Below are 27652 nucleotides of genomic sequence, written 5' to 3'. Positions count from 1 at the left end.
CTCTCTCTCTCCTTTGCCCCCACCCCTGCCACACCCCTACCTCATCCCAGATCTGCTACAGCTCGCTTTGCTCTGAACCACCCTAATCTACTGGCTTGCCTCAGACATGCCTGGCCCCTGCCTTGATTTTTCTTGATCTGCTGGCCCACCTCAGACTTGCCCTGTCCCTGCCACGCCCCAAATCTGCCCCTGCCCTTGCACTACCCTGGCTCACCTCAGACCTGCACGGCCCTTGCCCTGCTCTGATGCCCCACCTCCGGCCCTAGATTTTCCCCTGCCCCTACACTGCCCTGCCCTACCCAAGCTTGCCTCAGATTTTGCCCCATCCCAAATCTGTCCTACCCCTACCCAATCCGAAATCAGCCCTGCCATAGGTCTTCCCCACTTGTCCCTGTTCTCTGTGTAGTTTTCCATCCCATACCCCCCTGCCCAACCAGCCCTGAAATCCACCTGTCTGATAGTTCAGCCAAAGTAGGGTGAAGTAGTCCCTGTCACCTAAGGGCAAGGAGCTGTCCGTCAAATGGCCAGGGCAGTATAGCAGTAACAGCCCCCCCATTTTATCTATAACCCCATCCACAGGTAGAGATGGCAACCAAACCAAGCTTCTCCAAGGTACTAGCCTCACCATCATTGAAACCAACCACTAGGCTTTCCCTGGAACCAAAACAAAACGCTAAAGGAGGAGCTGACGGAAACAAAAAAGGAAGTTCAATCACTGGAAGCACACATCAGCCAGCAAAAGAAAAATGAAGATGAGACCATCCATCAAGTGCAACAATCTGAACTACAAAAAGAGATTTTAGTAAAAGAAGTCATTACGCATATTAAAGAAAAACAACTGCAAGAATGGGTTGTGAAGGAAATCAGAGTAGAGAACCAAGATAAAGGGTGGGATAAGGTCAAGGTCTTGGAGGATAAAGAGATAGAGAAAGACATCTTTGTTCCACAACACGAAATAATACAAAGAAAGGTGTGTAGGGCCATTCCCTTCATCGCTATTGGAGATCCCTCAATCACAGTCAAAGGAAAGCATCTAATATTCTGATACACAACAGTGCAAGAAAAGGCAGAGCTAACAAAGCAAACCAGATCCTTGCAAAGAACCAAGATATGGATGGAAAAATGAGCTCTCACCCACCAACTCAAGAGCAAGAAACAAAAATCAGCCAAGTACATGAAGCTCAAAGGCAGGGAAAATGAGCGGTCTACAAACAAGGTGGAGCCATCATTGCAAAGTTCCAAACATCCAAAGTAGAAAGGAAGTGACCATCTAAAATGCCTAGATGATCTTTTGATATATTGTACTCCTATCCGGTAAGGATAGGTTGATCTCAGAGGTTAGTTTACTTTTTCCGTTTTCAGCTTTCCAGTTGACTATGCCTTTTGACACCCAAAGTGAAATCTATAAATGATGATTGATGTGCTTGATTTGTCCTTTAGATCAGTATCGGCCTCCATAGGACGTTAATATGACTTTCTTTCTCTCTCGCTTTTTGTGAGTGTTCATATAGGTAAGTGTAAAAATATTACACGGCGCAGCGAACAGAATCTGAGAAAGAGATAGAGAGTACACAACAGATAAGAGGAGAATCAGTAAAATTCTTTAACTCCAAACAACTGATACAAAGATGGCTCTGTCCACCCGTGCGCTTCCAATGAATGAAGCTTAGATGGCGATCTAGACAGAAGATAGGTGAAGAGCTTAAGGCTAGCTGGAACAACAACTCTGACTGGGTGAAAGATAAGTGTAAGATGGCTGCGAAGGGGTTTAGCTTTTATAGCCCGCGAAGGTCGTTAGGTCGGCCTGCTGACCGACCTACCATATGAGCCTCCACTAGTCGGCCAGGGAATATTCCAGGGAATATTCCCTTTACCATCGGGCCGGGGGCGCTGCCCCCGGACCCCCGCCAGGGGGGCCGCTGGCCCCCCTGGGACCCCCCAGCCAGGGGCCGCTTCCGCGGCCCCCGGACCCCACAATAGGGGCCCCTTTTAACTCCCTTACCACGCAACTCAATGCAATGTGCCTCGAGTTGCTACCAGCTTAACCACTCCGTCTAACCCAAAGATTAGACCCACAACAGTCACCTTTTTTGCCATCCGGTCACATAGACCTCATCTGATATACAAGTCAGGACTCAACCAATGTCCGGGCTCACATTTGGCTTCTCCTCATAATGGGGGCCTTACAACTTTGAGCACCATGGATCATTGGTAGCACCTAATGAGGGTGGGGCATTGATCATATCTAACACCCCCCCTCAATGTCCACCCATAGGTGAACTATCTCCTCGGCCCAATGCCGAGTCTCTGAAGATGAACTTGAAGCAGATCCTTCGTAAGTGCTTTGGTGAAGATATCTGCTCCATTCTCCTCTGTTGGACAGTAGACCAATTCCACTATCCCATCCTCCATCAAATCACGCACATAGTGATACTGGATCTCTATATGTTTGGTGCGTGCATGAAACACTGGATTTTTGGCAATGGCGATGCAACTCTGATTGTCACATCTCAGCACAGTTGGTTCTTCATCCTGCACTCCCATATGCCATAGAATCCTTCTCAACCATACGGCCTCACATGCAGCAAAACAAGCTGCCTTGTACTCTGCTTCGGTAGAAGACAATGCCACTGTTGGTTGCTTCTTACTAATCCAAGAGAAAATTCCTGAACCCAAAGAGAAACAATAACCAGAAACTGACTTCCTGGAATCAATGTCTCCTGCCCAATCTGAGTCACAGTTCCCCACAAGAGAAGTTCCGAAACTGTATGTGATACCATAGTCAAGAGTTTTCTTCAAGTATCTGAGCACCCGCATCCCAGCTTTCCAATGACTCTCATGAGGTTTGTTTGAGAACCTGCTCAAAACACCAACAGCAAAACTGATATCTGGTCTGGTGTTACACAAGTAGATTAGACTGCCGACCAACCTCCTATACCTCCCAATGTCTGCTAGTGCTGATGTATCCTCAACGGATAACTTTACATTCACCTCCATAGGTGTAGCTATCTCCTTGCACTCGGTCATGCCAAATGCCTTCAAGATCTCCCATGCATACTTCTTCTGAGAGATGAAGATCTTTCCTGGCTCTTGCCAGACTTCAATCCCCAAACAATAGTGCAGCAAGCCCAAGTCTGTCATTTCAAACTCAAAACTCAAAGCCTTTCGAGTTTGGTTGATCATATCTTCATAGTCACCTGTAATAAGAAGGTCGTCCACATATAGGACAATCACTACAGACTTTTTACCATCCCTGTAAACATACAAGTTAGCATCTGAGGCACATCTTTTGAAGTTTAGGTTTAAAAAGAACCTATCTATCCGTTGGTACCATGCTCTGGGGGCTTGTTTCAGCCCATACAATGCCTTCTTCAGTTTACACACTTTGTTCTCAGAATGGGGGGCCTCAAACCCTGGTGGCTGAGCCACGTACACCTCCTCCTTGAGGTCACCATTTAAGAACGCTGACTTAACATCCATTTGGTACACTGGCCACTTCTTGTGGGCAGCCACTGCAAGTACCGTGCGAATAGTGGTCATTCTGGCAGTTGGGGCAAATGACTCTTGAAAATCAAACCCTTCAACTTGTGAAAATCCTTGGGCAACCAGTCTAGCTTTGTACTTTTCTAAGGTACCATCAGCCTTGTACTTTACCTTCCAGATCCACTTGGTGCCAATAATCTTCCGCTTTGCTGGCCGATCCACTAGCTCCCAAGTGTCATTCTTCATTATGCTGTCATACTCCGCCTGCATAGCAGCCTTCCATGATGGATCTGCAAGTGCTTCTTCTAAGTCAGTTGGCTCCTTTACTTCTCTCATAATCTCAACCATCAAGGCCATGTTGACTATGTGAGCAGAAGCCCTCCTTTGCTCCTCTATTCTCTGAGACCTCCTTGGTCCGTCTGCCTTCTCCTCAACAGATGCAGGCATAGGATTATTGTGGTCATAGAGCTGCTTCACCCAGCGCGGCAATGGCTTTTCCGGTGGGGTGATGTCAGGTTGGTGAACTTTTTCCTCATCATCTGAAGATGATGCTTCCTCCTCCTTAAGGATAGGGATAGCTCTCGGGACAGGTTCATAGTGGACTACTTCTTCGCTTGATGATAAAGTGGAAGACCTTGCCTTCTCCTCCTCCACTGTATGCGGCTCCTCCTTGAACACCACATCACGGCTCGCGATGATCTTCTTTGCCTCTTGGTCATATAACTTGTAAGCCTTCTGCTCATCACTATAACCCAAGAAGATACATTTTCTGCTTTTTGGTTGTAACTTGTTTCTCTTCTCATCTGGAACATGTGCATAACATTCACATCCAAAAATTCTGAAATGTGAAACAGATGGTTTCTTACCAGTGTAAGCCTCATGAGGTGTTTTTCCCTTGAGAGCCTTTGTGTAGCTCCGATTTAGAATGTAGACTGCAGTATTAACAGCTTCAGCCCAAAAATGGTTAGGCAATCCCTTGCCCTTTAGCATGCATCTTGCCATCTCCACAATGGTACGATTCCTGCGTTCCACAACACCATTCTGCTGAGGTGTGTGAGGCGTCGTCAATTGACGCTTGATCCCTTTGCTCTTGCAAAAGCCTTCAAACTCCTTTGAGTTGAACTCACCACCACCATCTGTTCTAAATTTCTTCACACTTTTCCCTGTTTCATTCTCAACAAGTATTAGCCATTCTTTAAACTTACCAAAAGCTTGAGCCTTATCACGAAGGAAGTACACCCACATCTTCCTACTGTAGTCATCGACAATCAACATAAAATAAGAAGATCCCCCCAAGGCCTGTGTAGGCATCTTACCACACAAGTCAGCATGCACCAACTCTAGAGGAGCATGTGCTCTATTCTTGCTTTCTTGTGGAAATGCCTTTCTCTGTTGCTTGCCCATCATACAAGCTTCACATGGTTCCTTCAATTCAGTTATTGTAGGTAGGTGAGCAACCATACCTTGCTTTTGCATCTCCTTCAATACTGCAAATCCGATGTGTCCAAACCTTTCATGCCAAAGCTTACTTGTGCCCACTCCAGCGGTGGCTGTAAGAGCACTTAGCTCATACAGGTTGTTCCTTCTTTCTCCTTTGCCAACAATTGTGCCAGCACTATCAATAATTTCTGCACCTGTCTTCTTGAACCTCACTTCATGACCAAGATCAGTTATGGCAGCAACTGATAAGAGATTTCTCCTGATTTCGGGAACATACAACACATTTGAAAGCTTTTTGACTTCACCATTTGCAGCAACAAAAGAAATAGTACCTGTGCCCGCAGCAGGGCATTTAGCATCATTTCCAACCGTCACAGTGATGGATTCTTGTAGAGGCTGCATAGAACTGTATAGACCTTTCTTGTTGGTCATGTGACGGGAGGCCCCACTATCCAACACCCAAGAGTCAGTGGTAGATTCTTCTTGCGCCGAGGAGCACACTTCCTCAATGGTCGCCATGAATAATTCCAACTCTGCTTCAGCCGTATTGGCTGTCTCTTTCCCTTTACTTTTAAGGGTACCATTCTTTTCATCTGCCTTCTTGACACGACAATCTGCAATTGCATGTCCTTTCTTCTTACAGTAGAAGCACTCTCCTTGAAACTTCTTCTTGCCGCCCTTCTTCTTTTTGTCACCATCATTTTTGGTGGAGGAAACACCTTTGCCTTTTGCATTGGCAGAGAATGCAGCATCTCCATTGTTGCTTCCTTCTCGGGCTTTCAGCCTCAACTCCTCCTCCATTAATAATGCACAAAACTCCTCAAAAGTCAAAGCTTGAGGTCTCACCTGAGTATTAAGGGCAGTTACTAGTCCATCAAACTTTTGTGGACAAATCCGAAGACACCTCCGAGCTAGCTCTTCGCTAGTCTTTTGTATCCCAGCGCCAGCCATCTGGTCGCGTAGATTCTTAATCCGAGTGATGAATGCTTCAACCGTCTCTCCTTCAGCAAACTTCTCCGCTGCTAGTTGATTCTCCAAGTTTTGAATCCTTGTTTGGTTTCGTGTTTCATACTGACTCCTTAGTACATTCCAAGCCTCCGACGCTTTGGTTGTATGCTGAATCAGAGTCAAAACACTGTCAGAACAGCTTGTAACTAAGGCACACAATGCATCTGCATTCCTTCGTTTCCAAGCTCGTAGAAGATCTGCATTCGGAGGAATCATCACACTAGGATTTGATGGGTCGGGGGTAGGCTGTGGTTCTGCGTCAGTCCCCAGCACAGTCTCCAGAAGCTCATAAGAATCAAGGATAGTAGTAATTTTGAACTTCCACAAGGTGTAGTTTGTACCATCTAACTTGCCTTCGCTGAAGGTTGGTGGACGAATCCTCAGTGTTTGAATAGCCGGTACAGCAGCACCACCTCCTGCACCGCTTCCGGATGCGCCAGAACTGCTTCCCGGAGTCGACATCGTTTCTCTTTGCTGTTGAAGCCTTTGCCTCTTGCACGCTCTCCGATCTCTAGAGCCCCCTGGGCTCTGATACCATGTAAAAATATTACACGGCGCAGCGAACAGAATCTGAGAAAGAGATAGAGAGTACACAACAGATAAGAGGAGAATCAGTAAAATTCTTTAACTCCAAACAACTGATACAAAGATGGCTCTGTCCACCCGTGCGCTTCCAATGAATGAAGCTTAGATGGCGATCTAGACAGAAGATAGGTGAAGAGCTTAAGGCTAGCTGGAACAACAACTCTGACTGGGTGAAAGATAAGTGTAAGATGGCTGCGAAGGGGTTTAGCTTTTATAGCCCGCGAAGGTCGTTAGGTCGGCCTGCTGACCGACCTACCATATGAGCCTCCACTAGTCGGCCAGGGAATATTCCAGGGAATATTCCCTTTACCATCGGGCCGGGGGCGCTGCCCCCGGACCCCCGCCAGGGGGGCCGCTGGCCCCCCTGGGACCCCCCAGCCAGGGGCCGCTTCCGCGGCCCCCGGACCCCACAATAGGGGCCCCTTTTAACTCCCTTACCACGCAACTCAATGCAATGTGCCTCGAGTTGCTACCAGCTTAACCACTCCGTCTAACCCAAAGATTAGACCCACAACAGTCACCTTTTTTGCCATCCGGTCACATAGACCTCATCTGATATACAAGTCAGGACTCAACCAATGTCCGGGCTCACATTTGGCTTCTCCTCATAATGGGGGCCTTACAACTTTGAGCACCATGGATCATTGGTAGCACCTAATGAGGGTGGGGCATTGATCATATCTAACAGTAAGTACATACATATATTCCCTTCAACAAACTTAATCCCAGAAAAAGACAATTATTTTTCAAGCAACTTGTAGACTACATTCGAGTTTATTACAATAATCTGGTAATTACTAATATGTATACAATCTCTTAAGTTTTTTGTGCACCCAAGAACAGACAAAACAAGTACTACTCCAGCCCCACAGCAACTTGATTATATATCTTCAATACCTGTTTATTGAAGCCAAAGCATCCTTTCCACCAATTGTAATCAGCGAACAAACTGCTGCATAAGTAGTAGCTAGATGTGGCATCTACAAAAGCATGAGGACAATGATCAACTCATACAGCTAAGCACAAGCTGATCTTGCTTCCAAGTCTGAAAACACAAGTCACTCATTTACAAAATGCAAGTGGAAGAAATCAATAAGACGCAACGGTTATCCACCTGACTAGGCCCTCCACCATAACCACCATGAGAATCCTGAAACATATTATAAGTTAGTACAACATACACGAGCGGGACACTTTAGGGCTTGTAGAGAACACACAAAATGTGCATGAACTCAAATCAACAACTGAACTTCAAGAGAAATTCAAAAAACACAAAACTCATGAGTGTAGAGGAATAACTCGATGAATAGAACAATATAATGTATGTCCAAAGAGCGGAGAAAAACTCAAAACTACTCTCTCCAAGAGCAAGCTGAGTGGAGGGGGTCAATGGAGATGCCTCCAAAAGATCCCAAATCAACACACCATCAAAGCTCAAATGTCAAAGAATGCCATGCAACAAAAGATGATGAAAACACAGCTGTAGCAGTCACAGATGAACGATCAGCAGCAGACACATCTTTCTGGGAACACCGGGAAGGGGGCAGCAGCAGATGTGATGAAAACACAGCCTACAAACTATCCAGGATGATGGTTCAGCCAAGATGGCCTGATCAACAGCAAACACAACTGAAAAAGGTGCTGAAAATGCCGGCAAAGGGCTGGAATCAGGTCAGCAGCAGCTGGATAATGACGTGGCACTAGGTGGGAGCTGGGTGGCAGCTGGGCAGGGATGCCTACTGCACAGAAAATACAGATGCCAACATGCCATGCATGAGGTGGCAGCAGGTGGAGCAGTTACCAGCAACAGGACAATAATATTGGCGATGGGCAGCAACTGTAGACTGCCAGATATAGGATGCTAAGTGACTGAAAAGATCCCCTATTCATAGATACATGAGCCAAAAGAATGTCTAGGGTGGCGCCCACAAAGTTTCGGGCGGCAGTGGAACATTTTGGGTGCCTGGGCAGCAATTGGGCTGCCTGTTGTACAAAAAGCGCACCTACCAGCAGGTTGTGTATGGCATAGCAGCAGGTCAGCAGGTGGAGCAATCACACAATAGGACAGTAGCAAGCATGATGAGATGCATAAAGTAACTAACTGATCTGTATGGGTTTTGCAAAAATTGAATTTCCCGAAAATGTGTACTTTTTTAATATTTGCACAAATTGAAGTCTATACTCTTGGTAGAAGCAGTTAAATGTGATCTCTTTATGAATCTAATATCATTTGGACTGTACTTTTGATGAAAAGCAGTTGTGCATGAAAATTGCAAAGTTAAAGCCAAAAATCTCCAAAGCAAAACAAAAGTCCTCAAACCACCATTTAAAAACATTTGTAAATTCCACCACCCTTTGGCAGATTTCTCTGCAGCCTTCACCATAATTTGGGAAGAAGACACAAGGCTGCATTTTGATGACGATGACAGCTGTTGCACCTTTGTTTTGATGTCACCTGCTGAGTGAAAGGTCCAAAAGAAGGCAGTGGAATCAAAAGTGCAGCAGGCTGAAGGTCTCTCCTTGCATAGCATTTGGCAAGGATCTGTGACTGCACATAACTGAAGCAATAAAGACACACACACACACCAAGCAAGAGCTATTACCAAAAAAAAAGGAGAGAAAATGTGTGTGAAGAAGAATGCAGGAATGGTGATGGAATCAAAACTGAAACTGAATGCAGTAATGAGCTGAGTACAAGCAGCCCCTGCATGAATGCCAACGTACATCAGTGAGGGTGCCAGAATGGAGCCAGATGAAGATGACTGCAGGCAATGATGAAGAGAATGAGGTCAAGTGATGGCTGCACGAATGCTAAAGTATGCCAGTGAGGGTGCCGGAATGAAAGGAGGAAAAAATGATTGCAGGTGATGATGAAGAGAATGAGGGTGAATGCTTGCAGGCGATGATGAAGAGAACAAGGGTGAATGCTGGCTGAGTGAAAGGAGGCACGATAGCAGCCACCTTTGAAAGGTGATAATGGTGAGACCGGCCAACCTGCTGCCCATAGGGCCAATCTGCAACCAACTGCCTGCAACAGGCCAAAAGCATGTTGCACATGCCAATAAATGGCCGACCTGCACAGTGGATCAATTGACTAGCAGCCACATGCCAATGAGCCTCACAAATGATGATAAAACGGTCTGGAAATGCGGTAAACAACAGCATCTAATTGATGCATGGACTGACACAATGTAATAAAAATCATGATTGCTCATTCGCTAATTAATGATAACAAGCAACTTCTAACGGGGTCTTAGGGAGGTCCTAGACTTCAAGGTTAAGGAAGAAAAGGGAGGCTTTCCTGCAGATTTGGGATTCAGACACCTTTCATATGCTTTCTTGCAGATTTTGGATTCACAACTTCTTTCATACCCTGCCCCCTTCCAGATGATCTAGCAGTTTAGCCCACCAGATTGGTTGTTCACATAACCATTGTATTTTTTATGTACTTGGTCACTCTTCACAAAGTTCCTTGTATTTTGTATTTACATCAGAGGATTTCTCTGAGGTATTATTAAAAGAATTTTCTTTTCTTGGAAAATTAAAAGTACTAAAGATAATGATCCCTCATTTACTATGGAGGATGGTACGAATGTGAGGTGCATGTAGCCGCAAGAAGTTTTCTTGAAGAGCATTCAAAGCACTCTCTATCTTCCACCGTGAACAAATGTATAAGTAAGAAGGAAGAAGATGGTCTTGACTAAAAGATGTCTTACTTCAACATACATACTCACTCATCATGCAAATCTATGGCCTTCTTCTCAACCTTTTGTCTAGCCTTTTTGCAACCTTTGCTCAATCTTGTCTCAATGCTTGATCTTAGCTTTGAGTCTTAAGCTTAGGTTGTCACAATGGCCCATTATAAGCTGTTTATCACAGGCTGAGGTATGGTGATAATGGCAATATATTTGTGAATATCTGACTTTAAACAAACCCATATTTCTCCAGAAATATTACATGCGTACACTTGCTACTTTGTATCACATGCTTCATAACTTCATATATAGTCAACATTACTAAAAATACTGAGAACTTTCAAGAACTACACAAAAAGGATACTCACAAATCAAAAGCTTCAACATTTGCATGAAAGGTTCAAACCTGACATCTCGAAAGAAAACCAATACTTCTCTTTCCAAGAATTGGATCGATGGGTTCACCAAGAAGTGCAAGTGAATGCAAAATCCAATAGCACAACCATGGCCGACTGAACACTTGCAAAAGACACTTGACTCAATAATGAAAAACAACAAGGACAACCAAAACAAAAAATGTAAAACTTGAAACATTAGAGCACAATACCTACATCAAACTTGACTACAAAAAATGTATCATTCATGTACCACTCCTTAAAGAATCAATCAAAATATTGAAGGCCTTAATAAAAGTGCTCAAACATCACTAACACAAACAGTAATCAAGTTGAAAAATTATTTAAACTTCAATACGCTTCAACCACATCAACTTGGGCATAAAGTCAAACTCAAATATAAGGTCTTGTGAGGTAGAACCATCCAATTAAAAGTGCAAAGCAAATTTCCCCATGTATGCAGATGATGAGGAAAATCAAACAAAACAAATCATAAACCAAACTGTATTAACAGTCATGCTCATATCCTGGTTATGAGCCCTACATCAAGTCAATGAGGAACATGAGGAGCTCTGTCAAGTCATGGTCATTTAGGTCATCTTGGTCCACTTTGTCCATTTTGTGGTCAGTGTCCTTTTGGGCTCGCTGATGCTATTCAGGCCTTGGACACATTTTGTACCACTTTAGGTCATGTGTCTATAATAGAGAAGCCTGTCAGCTAGGCAACTTCATTTGTTTAGTCACAGTTTCTTTCAATTCTCATGTTCCCACTGGCTTCAATATAGCCATACACTGCGACACATGTAGGGGTTTTTCTTTGTATCAGCCTTCCTGATAATCACTTCTGTTTTTCTCATCACCTTCATCTTTGCTCTTCAGTTTTCTGTCTTCTGTTTTGCAAGTTCCTACTTTCACTCTCATTTTAACATGGTATCATCCTCCTGCTTTCGCAAAAATATTGAATTCTGATGCAGCAAGCTGTCTTTTTCTGCACAGTCCCTGCGATTTTGCAGGCTACACACTTCTTGCCAGGCCCTGGAGTCCATTGCCCAGCCTCACATCCCACTATGCCATGTTTCAGCAAAACACAGCCTGCACCAGCTGCGTTTAACCTCTACATAGGCAGTTCCAGCTGCTCATGGCTTTCTACTGTTGTTTCAGCTGTTCATCAGGCCCGTTTCTACCCAGATCATGCTGGTTTTCCTGTGTTTCCAGCCTAATGGACATCCTATTGCGGCATTCTATTGCCGTGTTCTACTGTGACATTCTATTGCTGCCTTTTACTGCAGCATTCTACTGGCGTGTTTTACTGCGGCATTCTACTGCCATGTTCTATTGCTGCGTTCTATTGCTGCATTTTGCAACTTCCTCTTCTTGGCATTAGAGGACTGTGTTTCACTCCCTCAATAGCTGATGATCATCTTCTTCATCCCTGACAGCATTCGAGGACTACACTTCCCTCCCTTGACAGACTACGCTTCCCTCCCTCGACAGATGTCCTGCACCTTTTAGTGATTACTTTGATAGCCCACTCCCTAAAGGACTACATTTTGCTCCCTTCACTCTGCAGATTCCCCACAAATGTTGTTTCCTGATTCAAACAGGACAGAGCAATCATCTTCTAAGCTTTGGCTCCACTGTATAAGCTTTTTTTCACATAGCATGATTTAGTGAATCGTCATCATGTTCTTTTATGTTTCTGCATTTCTCCTCTCTTTGTGTTTGCCATACACATTGTGTTTCTCCCTACAAAACTTGCCTTCTCTCTACACCGTCGCATATCTTGACATGATATCAAAGCATACATGTTATCTTGACATGGTATCAAAGCATACCTATTACCTTGACATGGTATCAAAGCACATGAGCTCAAAGAGCTAAAGACCCTATCCTTTAGAAAAACATTTTCCTAGCTGTTGATTGTAGGCCGAGTGCTTGGTTGTGTATTTGCACAAAAGTTCTTGTGCCCTCATGGGCAAACTTCTGATCATGCACTAAACCTCCCCCAAGGTTAGTGGCAAGAGCCCTTCACCAAGTGGCTGGTTTTACCATACTAGAGCCTAGGACCGGCCCCAAATGCAAGAGGTCTATCCGTAGGGAGGACATTAGGCTAGGAGGCAATAAGGGTGCCAGGGGGGCTCTGGCCACAACCACCACAATGCACTACAGAGGTTGTTTCTACTTCTTCTAGGGTTTCAAGAATGCCACTTCAACAACCCATGGTTGTGCAATCTGCTCAACCGAGAGACGATAATTGTTTAATATTATCCCCTCAACAGTCTGCTCCTTCAAGAGACAGTGGCTATTTGACTCCTTCCTTTACTTCAGGTCCGCACTCCACTCCATCAAGAAACACCAACTGTTGCCCACCCTTGGCTAAGCATGAGCCTCGCTTTCTCCCACCCTCAACTCTTGTTCTAGAGACCACCTTTGGGATTTCTTCAACATCTACACCACCCGAAATATTTTTTTTCGATAGGGTTAGCGGCACTTTCTTCATCATCACATGATTTGAAGCACGTGATCCACGAGTTTTTAAATTCCCTCTCTCACAAGGGGGGTTCAAAGGGGGATGTACTCTCTTTGCTCTCAAAGGGGGCTCCTACTTCTTTGGCTTCAGAGTGGGCCCCTGTGTCTCCACCCTCAGAGGGGGCACCTACTCATCATGAAGTTATTCCCCGCCATTTCCTCTTGGGGAATGGCTATTTTTGAGCAATCATTTCTCTTATTGATATCCATGATCTTCAAATACCACCTCGATAGAGGCCTTGAAGGTTCATGCACCCTTGGTGATGAGGCCTTCGAATTCCTTCCAACATGGAGGTACACAGCTAGTGGCTTCTCTCCTCAAGTGGAGTCAGGCTCTACAAGTTCATCCTATCTACTATTCCTTACTACAGGTTACCTTTCAAGTGGAAATCTTCGATGTTCGGCATCCTCTACATCTTCATATCTCTCTTTGCTCCTCTTTCTTCAACCCTTTTTGGAACTGAGAAGAGGTGTTGAAAAACCAATTCTTCAGTTTCCACACTTCAGTTAGGGTTTCGCACTAACATCCCCAAAAAGAACTAGTGTCCTCATTTTGGTCACTTTTTCAATTGGCACCCATACAATGGTGCGCCACCCTAGATAACTGAGGCCTATAAATAGACCACCACTCCATTCATTTTATACCCCTCTTCTCATTCAGTCACCACTCTTCTTCTATCATTCTGACATCCTTCTCTCTCCCTGCCATTGCTTCTCACACCCCTATTGAAGAATATTGGAGTTCGTGGGCCACCTTTCATCCATCCCCACTTGGCATTCTACCACGGCTTTCTACTACCACATTTTACTGCCACGTTCTACTACAACATTCTATTGCTACATGTTGTAGTATGGTCCTCTTCTTGGCATGAGAAAACTACACTTTACTTCCTCAATAGCAACTGATGATCGTCTTCTTCATCCCTAATGGCATTAGAAAACTGCACTTTGCTCCCTCAATAGTCCTTCACCTTTCAATGATTACTTCAATAGCCCACTACCCAAAGGATTACATTTTGCTCCCTTCATTGTGCAGATTCCCCACAGGTGCTACCATCTGGTGGTTCGGACAAGATAGTGCAGCCATCTTCTTGTCAGAAGTGGAGCAGCGGTGAAAGCATAAACATGTGCTGAAATAAACTGCTGAAACACAAGACAAAAAGAGAAAAGAAAAGAACACGATACAGATGAGAACTCAGATGTATGCACGGGAAATGGAATCCATATATCTGAACACGAGACAGTCGCATACAACAGTGAGTCACTGGCTGCATGGGCACTGGCACTGGCTCCTCTCTCCACAGAGTCTGCAGATGGTGAAGATGATGATGATGATAATGACTAAGGAGGAGCACTGAGTATAAATAGGCTGAAAAAGTGGGGAGCAATAATGCTGGTCGGACAGCATTAATGTTGGCTGACTGGTGCATAAAAATGCTCCACTGGCATAAAATGCCACACCAGAAAAACACCTAAAATACCTAATAAAAATGCCCAACCCAGATCAAGCTCAGACTCACACATGAGCTGACAAATACTCTGCTAACACCCTCTCTCAGATCATGAGTGATCTGATACAATACAATAGGACAATGAAAAAGGGATCAGAAACTATACAACATAGAATCACCAAGTAGAACCATGGATACCCAAGCAGTGGGTGATCAAGCCCAAGGTGCCTCGGAGAGAACCTGATGTCGATGTCGATCGTACCAAACACCTGAAAATAGAGAAGATCATAGCATGTCTCTGTGTCCATCACCAATATCTTGCAGTAGCATACAAGACCAGCCTGTCAAAAATGCCCCTGAACATAGGTGACCATGGATTCCCCGCCTTTGGCCACCGCCAAAGTGTCCCCTCATGTGAGCTCCAGACGAAAGCCTCCCGCTCTCGGTCAGATAACCAACTCATCATGAACCTGGATGTCAATCCTTGCTCCAGGATTTGATTCCGCCAGACTGAAGGCGATGCGTCAGGGATGTCCCTCTCTGGAGCCTGTGCACCTGTATAAAAGTATAGATGAGGCGCGGCTGCCCCATCTGAACAACTGCTCACACTCCCTCTCTGGCACAAGAGAGTCGTGAGGGATGACCTCATCACCACCACTAGAAAGCAGCCGAGGAAGGGGCCACCAAGCCCTTCCCGCGATCCAAAGAAGAGGATCCCTTCCGCGCCTTGGACTTCACCTTCGTCGGAGGATCTAAGTCGGAGTCTGATGAAGGAGAGGACTCATCCGTAGAGTCAACATCCGCTTTGTCTTCTGCTCCTTCTTCCTGGAAGCCGCTAACGACGTGCAGTCCTTCCGCAAATGTCCCTTCTTGCCACAGTGGTAACACTGGTCCTTCGACTTCTTCTTCCCGTTATCCCTCTCTGAAGCTACATAAGCCTCGTCTCCATAATGTGCCGAAAGCCGCCCCTGTAATCTCAAGGATGTCTCATGCTCAAGAAGCATCGAGGTCATATGTGTAAAACCGACAGGAGTCGATGATGTCTGCGCCTGCAAAGCATTGGCCACTCCATCAAACTCCGGGGGGAGCTTGTAGAGGACCGTCCCGACAAGATGCTCCTCGGGAAGAGCAGATTGCATGTGCCGAAGCTGATCCTGTACCTGCGTAACACGAAGAAGAAAAGACTGAATAGTATCTTTCGGCTCAAACTTCATCTGCTAGAGTTGGCCATAAAGTATGACTGCCCGCATGGTGGAAGGTGCCTCGTACATCTGCTGCAACTTCTGCCATACTTCAGGAGATGTCCTACAGGAGGTAACCGCCGGTAAGACCGCTTTAGAAATACACCGAAGCAATGCCGAGGAAGCACGGGCATCGTCCGAGTCCCATGTGAGCACCGCTTCCTCATGGTTGTCCTCATCAAAGTCTTCATGAAGAGGAAAAGGACGGAGAGGTCGAGCAATAGCTCCACAGACGATGTACCATAACCGCTTCTGCACAAACCAAGCATTCATGACAGCACTCCATGTGAGATAATCAAGTCCATGTAACTTATCATCAGTGGAAGTGCACGGAGGAGCCATATGGAGAGGATAAGAAGAGAAGTAGAGAAGAGATGGAATGTAGAGAGGAAACACAGCCAAAACACAAGCACAGACGGCAGAAAATGAGAGTTCACATGCAATATAACCCAAAATCTAATCAATAGAAGACAAAATCTACTGCAGAAAGTCAAAAAATCAGTCAAAAACTGCCACAAACAGCAAAAACGGCCTGAAGTAATAGCCACCCAGCCACGAAAGACGCGGAGTCAGCAAAACGCAGGCTGTAAACTGGAGAAAAACAGGTAGAAAACTGTCGCCAGCAGCTGCAGATGAAAAACGCAGACAACAGGCGATGGCAAAACTGCACAAAACGCAGGCTGAAAACAGCCCCAAAACAGGTCGCCTGGCTGCAACAGCAGTCGTCTGATCAGCAGGGGTAGAAGACAGTCCTGAAATCAGTAAGAAAACACAGCAGGAGCACAGATCCTGAAAACTGATACCATGTCAGAAGTGGAGCAGCGGTGAAAGCATAAACATATGCTGAAATAAACTGCTGAAACACAAGACAAAAAGAGAAAAGAAAAGAACATGATACAGATGAGAACTCAGTATACGCACGGGAAATGGAATCCATATATCTGAACATGAGACAGTCGCATACAACAGTGAGTCACTGGCTGCGTGGGCACTGGCACTGGCTCCTCTCTCCACAGATTCTGCAGATGGTGAAGATGATGATGACGATAATGACTGAGGAGGAGCACTGAGTATAAATAGGCTGAAAAAGTGGGGAGCAATAATGCTGGTCGGACAGCATTAATGCTGACCGACTGGTGCATAAAAATGCTCCACTGGCATAAAATGCCACACCAGAAAAACACCTAAAATACCTAATAAAAATGCCCAACCCAGATTAAGCTCAGACTCACACATGAGCTGACAAATACTCTGCTAACACTTCTAAGCTTCGGCCCCACTGTATTAGCTTTTCTTTACATAGCACGATTCAGTACATCATCAGTGTATTCTTGTGTTTTTTATTCCTCTTCTCTCTCAATATTTCACATACACACTGTGTTTCTCCCCACAAACTCTAGTGTCTCTTTGCGCCATCGCATATCTTGACATGGTATTAGAGCACACATATTATCTTGATAACACTATCACCTATATGATTTGATCGGATATCTTTGACCAAAACACAAGCATATTACAATGAGGCTTGCACACACAAAGGATTAATGTCTTGAAGTGTAGGCTAGATCCACTAAAACAAATGATTACAATCAACAAGATGGCATGATCATGAAATGTTTGTACAATGTGCATGTGTAGGCTAAAAGCTTAAAATGCACACATTTTTTTATAGAAAGCTCATAAAAAGATTTCAACATGTTTTTTGTAATGTACTCCTAAAGAGTTTTCACATGACATCCATATTATGGGATCTCTAAATTTTAGGACGTTTCTAAATTTAAGGAGCCTTGGATTGATTCTAAAAATATTGATCCTTAAAAAAATAGGATGATATTCAAAAAATAGAAACTTGAACCTTTGGCAGTGCTTAGTAAATTCGATCATTTCTATTCTTGACAATACTTAGTCCAAAAAGGAAGGCCATAGAGAAGAGACAAGTATTGGGTGTTGAGAAACCACGCCTTCTATAGTGATAGGTCAGGCATGAAGATCAAGACAGTAGGTGTTCCTTAGTCGCAGAGAGAGAGAGAGAGAGAGAGAGCAAAGTAGAGTGTGTACGATTGTAGATACAATGACGAGTGTGTACCTTTAGGTTTTTAGATAGATATATATAATATGTGTAAGTACAAGTGCAGAGGGTGTGTTCACACCCTTGCATATTTAAAGGCACGAGGGCCTTTATTCCCAACAACCTCCCACCTAAAGGCAATGTGCCTTAAGAGGAGAAAAGAATCAGCTAAGTCTAGGTATGTACAAAGCTGAAATACATATATCTATCCAACTCCCATCATCTGTCGCCAATGAGCAAACCGCTCTGCTGGAAGACCCTTTGTGAAAAGGTCTGCAGGATTATCATCTGCATGCACTTTGACAAGCTCAATGCTCTTGCTGTCAAGTACATCTCTAATGAAGTGGTACTTGTTAGATATGATCAATGCCCCACCCTCATTAGGTGCTACCAATGATCCATGGTGCTCAAAGTTGTAAGGCCTCCATTATGAGGAGAAGCCAAGTGTGAGCCCGGACATTGGTGGAGTCCTGACTTGTATATCAGATGAGGTCTATGTGACCGGATGGCAAAAAGGTGACCATTGTGGGTCTAATCTTTGGGTTAGACGAAGAGGTTAAGTAGGTAGCAACTCGAGGCACATTGCATTGAGTTGCGTGGTAAGGGAGTTACAAGGGGCCCCTATTGTGGGGTCCGAGGGCCGCGGAAGCGGCCCCTGGCTGGGGGGTCCCAGGGGGGCCAGCGGCCCCCCTAGCGGGGGTCCGAGGGCATCGCCTCCGGCCCGATGGTAAAGGAAGGGACTAGTGGAGGCTCATATGGTAGGTCGGTCAGCAGGCCGACCTAACGACCTTCGCAGGCTATAAAAGCTAAACCCCTTCGTAGCCATCACTCACTTATTATCTTTCACCCAGTCAGAGTTGTTGTTCCAGCTAGCCTTAAGCTCTTCACCTATCTTCTGTCTAGATCGCCATCTAAGCTTCATACAGTGGAAGCACACGAGTGGACAGAGCCATCTTTATATTAGTTGTTTGAAGTTAAAGAATTTACTGATTCTCCTCTTATCTGTTGTGTACTCTCTATCTCTTTCTCAGATTCTGTTCGCTGCGCCGTATAATATTTTACAGTACTTCACCTGTATGTGCTTTGTCTTTGCATGAAAGACAAGATTCCGTGCTAGCATGATGGTACTCTCATTGTCACAATGGAGAACAGGTAACTTTGTGATGCCAAGCTCTCCTACCAGACGTGAAAGCCATAAAGTCTCCTTGCATGCCTCAGTGGCAGCCACATATTCTGCCTCTATAGTAGACAATGCAACGTAGTTTTGTAGCCTGGAGATCCAAGAAACTGCTCCTCCTATGAAAGTAAACACATACCCAGAAGTGGACTTTCTGCAATCCGCATGACGAGCATAGTCTGCATCCGTAAAGCCAACAACACATGCCTTCTGCTTTCCAAAGCAAATGCACAACTCCTTTGTGCCTTTGAGGTATCTCATAATACCTTTTACCGCATCCCATTGCTTCTTGCCAGGGTTTGCCATGTATCTGCTAACCACTCCCACTGCAAAGGCAATGTCAGGACATGTAGCAGCCATAGCATACATCAAACTGCCAATAGCTGAAGCATATGATATCTTGGTCATTTCAACCTTCTCATCATCAAATGTAGAGCTATCCTCTACACTGAGTTTCACATATGGAGACAATGAAATCCCAATTGTTTTCCCCCCATCCATATTGAAACGCTGCAAAACTTTGGAGATATATTCCTGCTGAGATAGATAGAGCAATCCTTTTGACCTATCTCTGAGTATTCACATACTAAGAATGTGATTTGCATCACCAAGATCCTTCATGTCAAAGTTGCCATGAAGACTTTGCTTCAGTGAATCCAAGGCATGAGTATCCCTACTAGCAATCAGCATGTCATCTACATACAAAACCAAGATAATCAAGCTATCATTTGCTGCCTTCTTGGTATACAAGTAGTAATCCACTTGACTTCTATGGAAACCTTAAGATTGCATAAATATATTAAACTTATGATACCATTCTCTTGGTGCTTGTTTTAGTCCATATAAACTCCTTTTGAGTTTACATACCATCTTTTCTTTCCCTGTTTCAACAAACCCTTCAAGCTGCTACATGTATATGTCTTCATGCAAATCACCATGTAAGAATGCAGTCTTTATATCCACCTATATGAGCTCCATATCTTCAGTCGCAACCAAGCCCAAAATGGTCCTCAATGTAGTCATCTTGACTACATGAGAGAAAATCTCATCGAAGTCAATTCCATGCTCCTGTTTGTACCCCTTTGCAACCAATCTTGCTTTGTACTTTGGTGAGGAACCAAAAGTGACTATCTTGTAAAACCCATTTGCATGGAAGTGTTTTCTGCCCTTTAGGCAACTGCACCAAGTCCCAAGTGTCATTTTTCTCAAGAGATTCCATTTTTTACAACATGGCTTTATACCATTTCTTGCTGTCCTATCTGTCCATTGCTTCCTTGAAGCAAGACGGTTCACCACAGTCTGTCAACATGACATAATCAGCCACATTATTTGCACCAGGAATGAATCTATCAGATTGTCTAGTAGCCCTAGACGATCTCCTAACCCAATGATCATTGTTGCTGGTTGTTGAGCATTTTCAGTTTGCTGTCCTGGCATTTCAACCTTCAAATCACCATTAACAGCTTGTTGTCCTGGCTGTTCCTGCACATATTGTGGCTCATTATCATGGGCAATAGCTGGCTGATCATTTCCAGCATCATTTTCTGCATTTACAGGTTCATTTACAGCAGGTATTTGCTAATGTACAATGAGCACATTTTGCTGTCCAAAAGGTATTTCTTCCCGGAATACAACCCTATGGACCTCCTTGGTCTTTTCGGGCTGTTTATGCATGCAATCTTCCCGGAAGATAACATCATTGCTGCGTACTACTTTCCTTTTCTTGGGATCCCACAGTCTATACCCCATTTCACCCTCGTCACCATATCCTAGAAAAATGCATTTACAGGACTTTGGCTCAAGTTTGCTGCGTTTTTCTTTACGAATGTGCACAAAAGCCTCGCAGTCAAACACTTTCAGGTGAGCATATGAAGGTGGCTTGCCCGACCATGCTTCTTGGGGAACTCCCCCTCCCAAAGACCTGTTTGGTGACCGAATAATTAAGTGTATGGCTATCATAACAGCCTCTGCCCAAAAACCATGGGGAAATGCAGCATAAGACAGCATCGTACGGACCTTATCCTGTATGGTCCGATTCATAAGCTCTACAATTCCATTTTGGGGTGGATTATAAGGAGTAGTGAGCTCCCTCTTGATCCCTTTGCTGTCACAAAATGCCTGAAAGGCCTTGGATACATATTCCCCACCATTGTTAGAGCGAAGATACTTAAGTGTCTTATCTGTCTGATTTTCAGCCAATGCCAAGAATTTTTTAAATTTGTCAAGCACTTCATCCTTGCTACGAATAGGGTAAACCCATACCTTTTGTGTGCATCATCGACAAAGGTGACAAAATATTGCTTTCCCCCTAAAGATAATCCTCGCATCTGATATACATCCGGATGTACTAACTCTAGAAGAGAAGATTTCAACGAAAGAGACTTTTTATGAGACGTCTGTGCATATTTACCATAAATTCAATGATCACAATGCTCAAAATCAGCATAACGAAGACAAGGCAAGTAACCTAAACAATAAAGCACTTTCATTCATGTTTGACTCATGTGTCCCAACCAGCCATGCCACAAAGAAACACTTGGCTACTCGGTCATGGCAACAAAATGATCACTCATACTAGATACATGGTGAGGATACAAAGTATCACTTTTACAACCTCTGGCAATCACTCCAGATCCCTTACAAATCTTCCATTTTCCATCACCAAAGGTGATATGAAAACCATCATCATCTAGCTACCTTGTGCTAATCGAGCTCTTCTTGAGCTAAGGTACATGCCGTATATGCTGAAGTGTAAAGATAGAGCCATGCTCAAACTGTAACTGCACACTACCAATACCTGCAATGTCACATGCATAGTTGTTCCCAAGATGGACAACATCATTTCGACCCCCTATATAGGCAGAGAACCACTCACGATAAGGGGTGACATAAAAGAAAGCACCTGAATCAAAAATCCACGTATGCATGTCATCATCTGTATCTGCAAGTAAAGCATGTGCACCAAAGTGTGAAGAGACCAAGAGTAAGTCATTCCCATTGTCACTGTCATGAGTGACTACATTCACCTCTTAAATTTTGACACTGCTCTTCTTAGGTTGACCCTCTTTCTTCTCTTCCTTGCTATCATCTGTCTTCTTGCCCTTTCCTTTTATCTTTCTTCCATTTGTAGCAGTCACGTTTAAAGTGACCCTTCTTGCCACAATGATGGCATTCAGCATCCTTACCACTCGATTTACTACGTCCCTTGCTATCAAGATTGCCTTTCTGTTATGATCTGCCCCTACTCTCTACATCAGCATACAAAAGAATCGCATTAGCATTGCTCATAGCAGTCCTGAATGTATCCCAACTCTCTAGTAGAGTGTAAAGCAAGAAAGTAGCCTTAAATTCCTCATCAATCATAAATTTCAAGGCAACCAGCTAGCTGAAAATAGAGTTAAACTCACTCAATTGAGTAGACATTGCTGTACCCTCTTTCATACGCAAATCCATGAGCTTTTTCAGCCAATACACTTTGCTTGCAGCACTTTTCTATGCATACAGTTCTTCAAGTCGAGTCCATACAGCATTTGCAGAATCCAAACCTTCAATGTTGAACAACAAGGCATCAGAAATTGATAGCTCGATGGTTGAGCGTGCAAACTCATTTAATTCATCCCAATCTTCCTATTCCATGTCCGTGGGCTTTGCCCCTTTGGTTTTGATCGGCTTTGCCTACTTCTTTTGCAACAGGATATTGTAGCACTATTTTTGCCAAACTGCAAAGTTATGTGTTCCTTCAACCTTCTTTATGTGCATGAGATTACTGTTGTCACTACTGCCAGCCATGATTTTCAGCCCAAATGTGACCAAAAAATAGCAAATGCAGGCCCAAAACAGTTACCCAAGTAACCAAGGTACAAACAAGTACCAAGTAGCAATAAATGACAACATAGAAGCACAGATTTCAGATCTGTAATTAAATTTTCAGAAGCACCAAACCATGTGCTACAACATTCCACAATTGATTACAACTATTCCAAGGGCATATGCATCACATTACATGAGAAATCCAAAATTTTAGCTGCAATTTCTGTTGTACATGTACCCACGGGCATAAAATTTGACACACACAGTCAAAAGCCCCAAAATTTTTGTGCTCAAAGCATCAACCACACATCTGCATTTTCTTTGTCATGCATAGAACAGGCCAATTCTGCCAAAATAGAGCAATTTCAGCAAAACCCCCAAATTTTACCAAGTGTCAATGTCCAAATTGCATGGAATTGAACCTGCATATACATAAAATGACCGAATGCTGCACAAATTTTGCCCAAACTGCAAAAGCCCCAAATTGCACAGGGTCCAATGTGCATCAATGTCGAGAAATTAGGGAAATTTCAGCCCAATTTGTGCATGTACATGAAAAGCCCCAAATGTTGGAGACAAAATGTCACAAATTCCTGCAATTTCTGAGACAGATATCACTCTTGCATCTTGCTTGCACCAAATCTGGACAAATCCCCAAATTTTCCAAGTCCTGCATGCACTAATTTCAATGAAATTGAAAGAATTTCACTAAAATGTGAAAAATCCCAAAATTCCCGGGCAAATGTGCACTGACTCTGCAATTTTTGAGTCAGATTGTCCAATTCTGAGTTGAGATCCCCAAATTCGGGAAAAGCCCCAAATTTCAGGGCCTAAACTTGCACAGATTTGCACATTGTGTTTGCGCGCAAGAACACCCGGAGGAGAGGAGGTAAAAGCGAACTCAAAATTTTTGAAAAAGAAAAAAGAGAAGAATTGCGGGTGCCATTCAGGTCCACGACCTATCGCGCCTGCCAAACGGCCACCCGCTGGATGCCCGTCAGTTGCTGCCCGTCACACGCTGCCCGCTGCCCGCTGCCCGCTGCCCACTTCTGTCATCAGCGCTGCAGTTGCCCGTCGCTGCAACTGCCCAGTCACATCTCAATGGTTGCGCTGGCCTGGTCGGCGACTGCTGGTCGTCACCAGTCCAAACATTCGCTGCCCCACTGCCAGCCGTCGCCCCACTTGCCAGTCGTCACTGAGCCGTGCAGTGTCCGACATCAGCGTTGCCACGCTACAGTTCCAGACTCTCCACGCTAGGGCTAGGTGCACACTCTCCACGCTAGAGCCTTTTGCAGTTCACGACCTGCTTGCCTGTCCTGATCAATCTCCGAGAGGTACAAATGCCTCAACCGCAGCTCTGATACCAGTTTGTAGTGACGGGTTAGGCACGAAGATCAAGACAGTGGGTGTTCCTTAGTCATGGAGAGAGAGAGAGAGAGAGAGAGAGAGAGTATATTAACGTCTCTAAAAGGCGAATGTGGCCTATGAGACCAAAGCAGTACATACAATGGTGGTTTGTTTCTCATCTGGAACGAGAAAAAGATGACAAACATGCCTATAAGACTGAAATAGTGTCCTATAAAAGTGAAACATGTCAATGATCTGAAAGTGAGAGTAGAGAAAGGAAAACTCTCCATCAATGATATGTCTGTTCTCTAGGGAGGTGTATCTCTGTATGGCTGAGGCGTCTCGGCATCTATCTCCTGTGGCGCTCAATGATGGCTTTAATCTATCTATGGTGTGGATGTCTAGGCCTTCGTCCGGGTGGACGTGGGCGCCTAGACCGGCTAAGTGCCACTGCTCTATCCAGAGGGACACCTACAGAAGATGAGATCCAATGATGGTGTACTCCTGTAGACTGTGTGGCAGTAGTAGTGGTATCTGCCATACTCTGTCGTGTATCAGTGAAAAAGTCAGTGACTGCTCTTTGTCTATGTGAGCCGAGCTGTGGGGGCCTCCTACTCCGTAGAATTGTTGCTCTGCGTCTCTGGAGCTCCAAGAGGAAAAATCCCAAGCTTCTCTGATCCTCAAACTGCATGATCCGTCTCAGGGGTCCAAAACCCCCTCGAAACAGACAGTGGTATCTACCTCGTATCTGCTTGTCTCAATCCTTAGGTGGTGGGATAAGATGCGGATTTGACCAATAACTGTGCGTAGTCCATGAGGCAGCTGTGTGTCCATGTAGGTACAATGATGAGTGTGTGCCTTTAGGTTTTTAGATAGATATATATGTGTAAGTACAAGTGCTAAGGGTGTGTTCACACCCGAGCACATTTAAAAGCACGAGGGCCTTTATTCCCAACATCTTTCGTGTATCCAGCTCAATCAGGGTTTTGCACTAACAACCCCAAAAAGGGCTAATGCCCTCATTATGGGCACTTTTTCAGTGGACACCCACACAATGGTGTGCCACCCTAAACAACTAAGGCCTAGAAATAGGCTGCCTCTTCATTCATTCCACACTCTCACCTCTCTTCTTATTCATTCACTACTCTTCTTCCGTCATCCCGCCAACCTTCTTTCTCCTTGCCACTACTACTCACACCCCTATTGAAGGACATTCCAATTCATGGCCACCTCCACCTTCCATGCATTCCCATTCGGCGTTCTATTCTGGCATTCTACTACCATGTTCTACTGCCACATTTCACTACGCCATTCTACTCCTGCGTTCTATTGCTACATTCTACTGCTGCATTTTCTAGTCTAGTCCTCTTCCTAGCATTAGAGAACTGCACTTTGCTCCCTTGACAGTTGTCCTTCACCTTTCAATGATTACTTTGATAGCCCACTACCCGAAGGACTGCATTTCACTCTCCACACTGTGTAGATTCCCCACAGGTGCTACCACCTAATTCAAACAGGACAGTGCAATCATCTTCTGAGCTTTGGCTCCATTGTATTAGCTTTTCTTCTCATAGCATGATTCAGTGCATCATCGCCATGTTCTTTTGCGTTTTTGAGTTTCTCTTCTCTCTCACTGTTTGCTGTACACACTGTCTTTCTCTCCGCAAATCTTTCTCTCCGCAAACCCTACTATCTCTCTGCACCGTCGCATATCTTGACATGCTATTAGAGCGTAGGAGCTCAAAGAGCTAAAGATCCTATTCATCAAGGAAGGCAAAGGCCAGTTGTCGGATCGGCATCATCTATTGATTTCCCCCTCGCATTGCATTACTGGGGAGACAAAGATACCCTTCTCTTCCTCTCCCTCCCACCCTTCCTTTTACATGTTGATAATCTGATGCTATGACTTCTCCACAAGCAAATGGGCAAACCATTGGGTGCTCCTCTTCTAGCATCACCGGACCTCCCACCAATGCTTGCCGACATGGACCTCTCTAGGCTAGGCCACACAATTTATTATGCACTGGCTTTTAGACTTTTATGCTCAAGGCAATAAGATGCATCCGATGCGCACCAAGTCCTATCGAACAAAAGGAGGATCGTTAGGTGCGACTGCCACAATGTGCTACAAAGGTTGCTTCTACTTCTTCTAGGGTTTTAGAAATGTCATCTCGACAACATGTGGTTTTGCAGTCGACTCCACCAAGAGAGAGTGATTGTTGGCTATTGTCCCCTCAACAGTCCACTCCTTCAAGAGACAATGGCTATTCAATACCTTCCATTACTTCAACTCTACAGTTCACTCCATTGCAAGACACCAACTATTGCCCATCCTTGGCTCAGCATGAGCCTCACGGTTTCCCACCCTCAACTACTCAAGCTCAAGAGGCCACCTCTAGGAGTTCTTTGATATCTTCGACACCCCAAATATCTTCTTCAACATGACCAATGGCACTTCATCATCAGACAATTCCGAGTCTATGCTCCGTGAGTTTTTCAATATCTTCCACACCCCAAATACCTTCTTCAGCATGACCAATGACACCTCTAGGAGTCCTTCGATATCTTCGATGGCACTTCCTTCATCATCGAATAATTTCAAGTCTATGCTCCATGAGTTTTTGAGATTCCCTCTCTCGCAGAGGGGGAGACTATTAGCAGATATGTCAATTCATGGTTGAGTCCATGCTTGCAATTCAATGGGCGAGGGCACCAATATATTTCCTAGATAATTTAGACATTTTATGTGGCATTTTATGATGTCTATTTTGGGCATTTTATGCTGGTCGATCAACATTAAATGCTGGCCGACCTGCTGCCATTTATGGCATTTTGCTATGCTCAGCTTCAAGTTTTTGTGAGGATGTTGTCTCTTGGTGATTCAGATATTCTAGTTTCAGAGAGGGGTGCCATACGGCGAAAGAAGAACAAGTCTCAATACTATTATTGTGACAAGAAGAGACACCTCTAGAAGGACTCCAAGACATTAGCAAGTTTACAACAAGAGCAGGAACGGACGGTGACGAAGGGTGACGACTCTCTCGGCGAGTCTTCCTCATCTCCAAGATCAGGTCTAGGCTCCACCTATGTGGGCCCAGCAATGGCTGCAAGGGCCTCCCTGTTGGAGCGCGCGAGTAGCGAAAGCGTGAAGATTTGCAGCAGAGGAAGTGAACAGGTGAGTGAGAGTGAGAGTAAGAGTGACGAACAGATTTGGGTGTACCAACAATGTGTTGGTACACAAAGAATAAAATGTATTTATACTTAGGGCCCATAAGGGTGCATTCACATGTACAACATAACAATACACGTGTAAAGTACACGGAGGTGAATAAAGGACCTTTACATCGTGAATAAAGGACCTTTACATCCCAACAACCTCCCACTTAAAGGTCCGGAGTGAACCTTTAACCAACTCCCACTAGT

At 44.6% G+C, this 27652-nt stretch overlaps 1 protein-coding gene across 3 annotated transcripts in view; it reads right to left on the bottom strand.

The window, feature by feature from the left end:
* The window catches only part of ERA1 (Prenyltransferase family protein), a 74892-nt gene that overhangs the window by 31745 nt on the left and 15495 nt on the right, over positions 1 to 27652 (bottom strand). Inside the window, exons 3-5 of one of the 3 annotated variants that reach the window (XM_087684440.1) lie at positions 10618 to 10723; positions 7631 to 7666; positions 7414 to 7496 (exon numbers count right to left, since the gene is read on the bottom strand). In XM_087684440.1, the coding sequence (XP_087540566.1) occupies positions 7414 to 7496; positions 7631 to 7666; positions 10618 to 10723 (225 nt within the window). Of the gene's footprint in view, positions 1 to 7413; positions 7497 to 7630; positions 7667 to 10617; positions 10731 to 27652 lie in introns of all 3 variants that reach the window. The other 2 variants (XM_087684442.1, XM_087684441.1) reach the window with 2 other exon arrangements.

The sequence above is a fragment of the Lygodium microphyllum genome, chromosome 9 (assembly GCF_053477565.2).
Source record: "Lygodium microphyllum isolate KBCC chromosome 9, Lygodium_microphyllum_v1.1.10, whole genome shotgun sequence".
NCBI lineage: Eukaryota > Viridiplantae > Streptophyta > Polypodiopsida > Schizaeales > Lygodiaceae > Lygodium > Lygodium microphyllum.
Note: the sequence above shows the minus strand (reverse complement) of the source record. Positions and strands in the feature narration are given on the sequence as shown.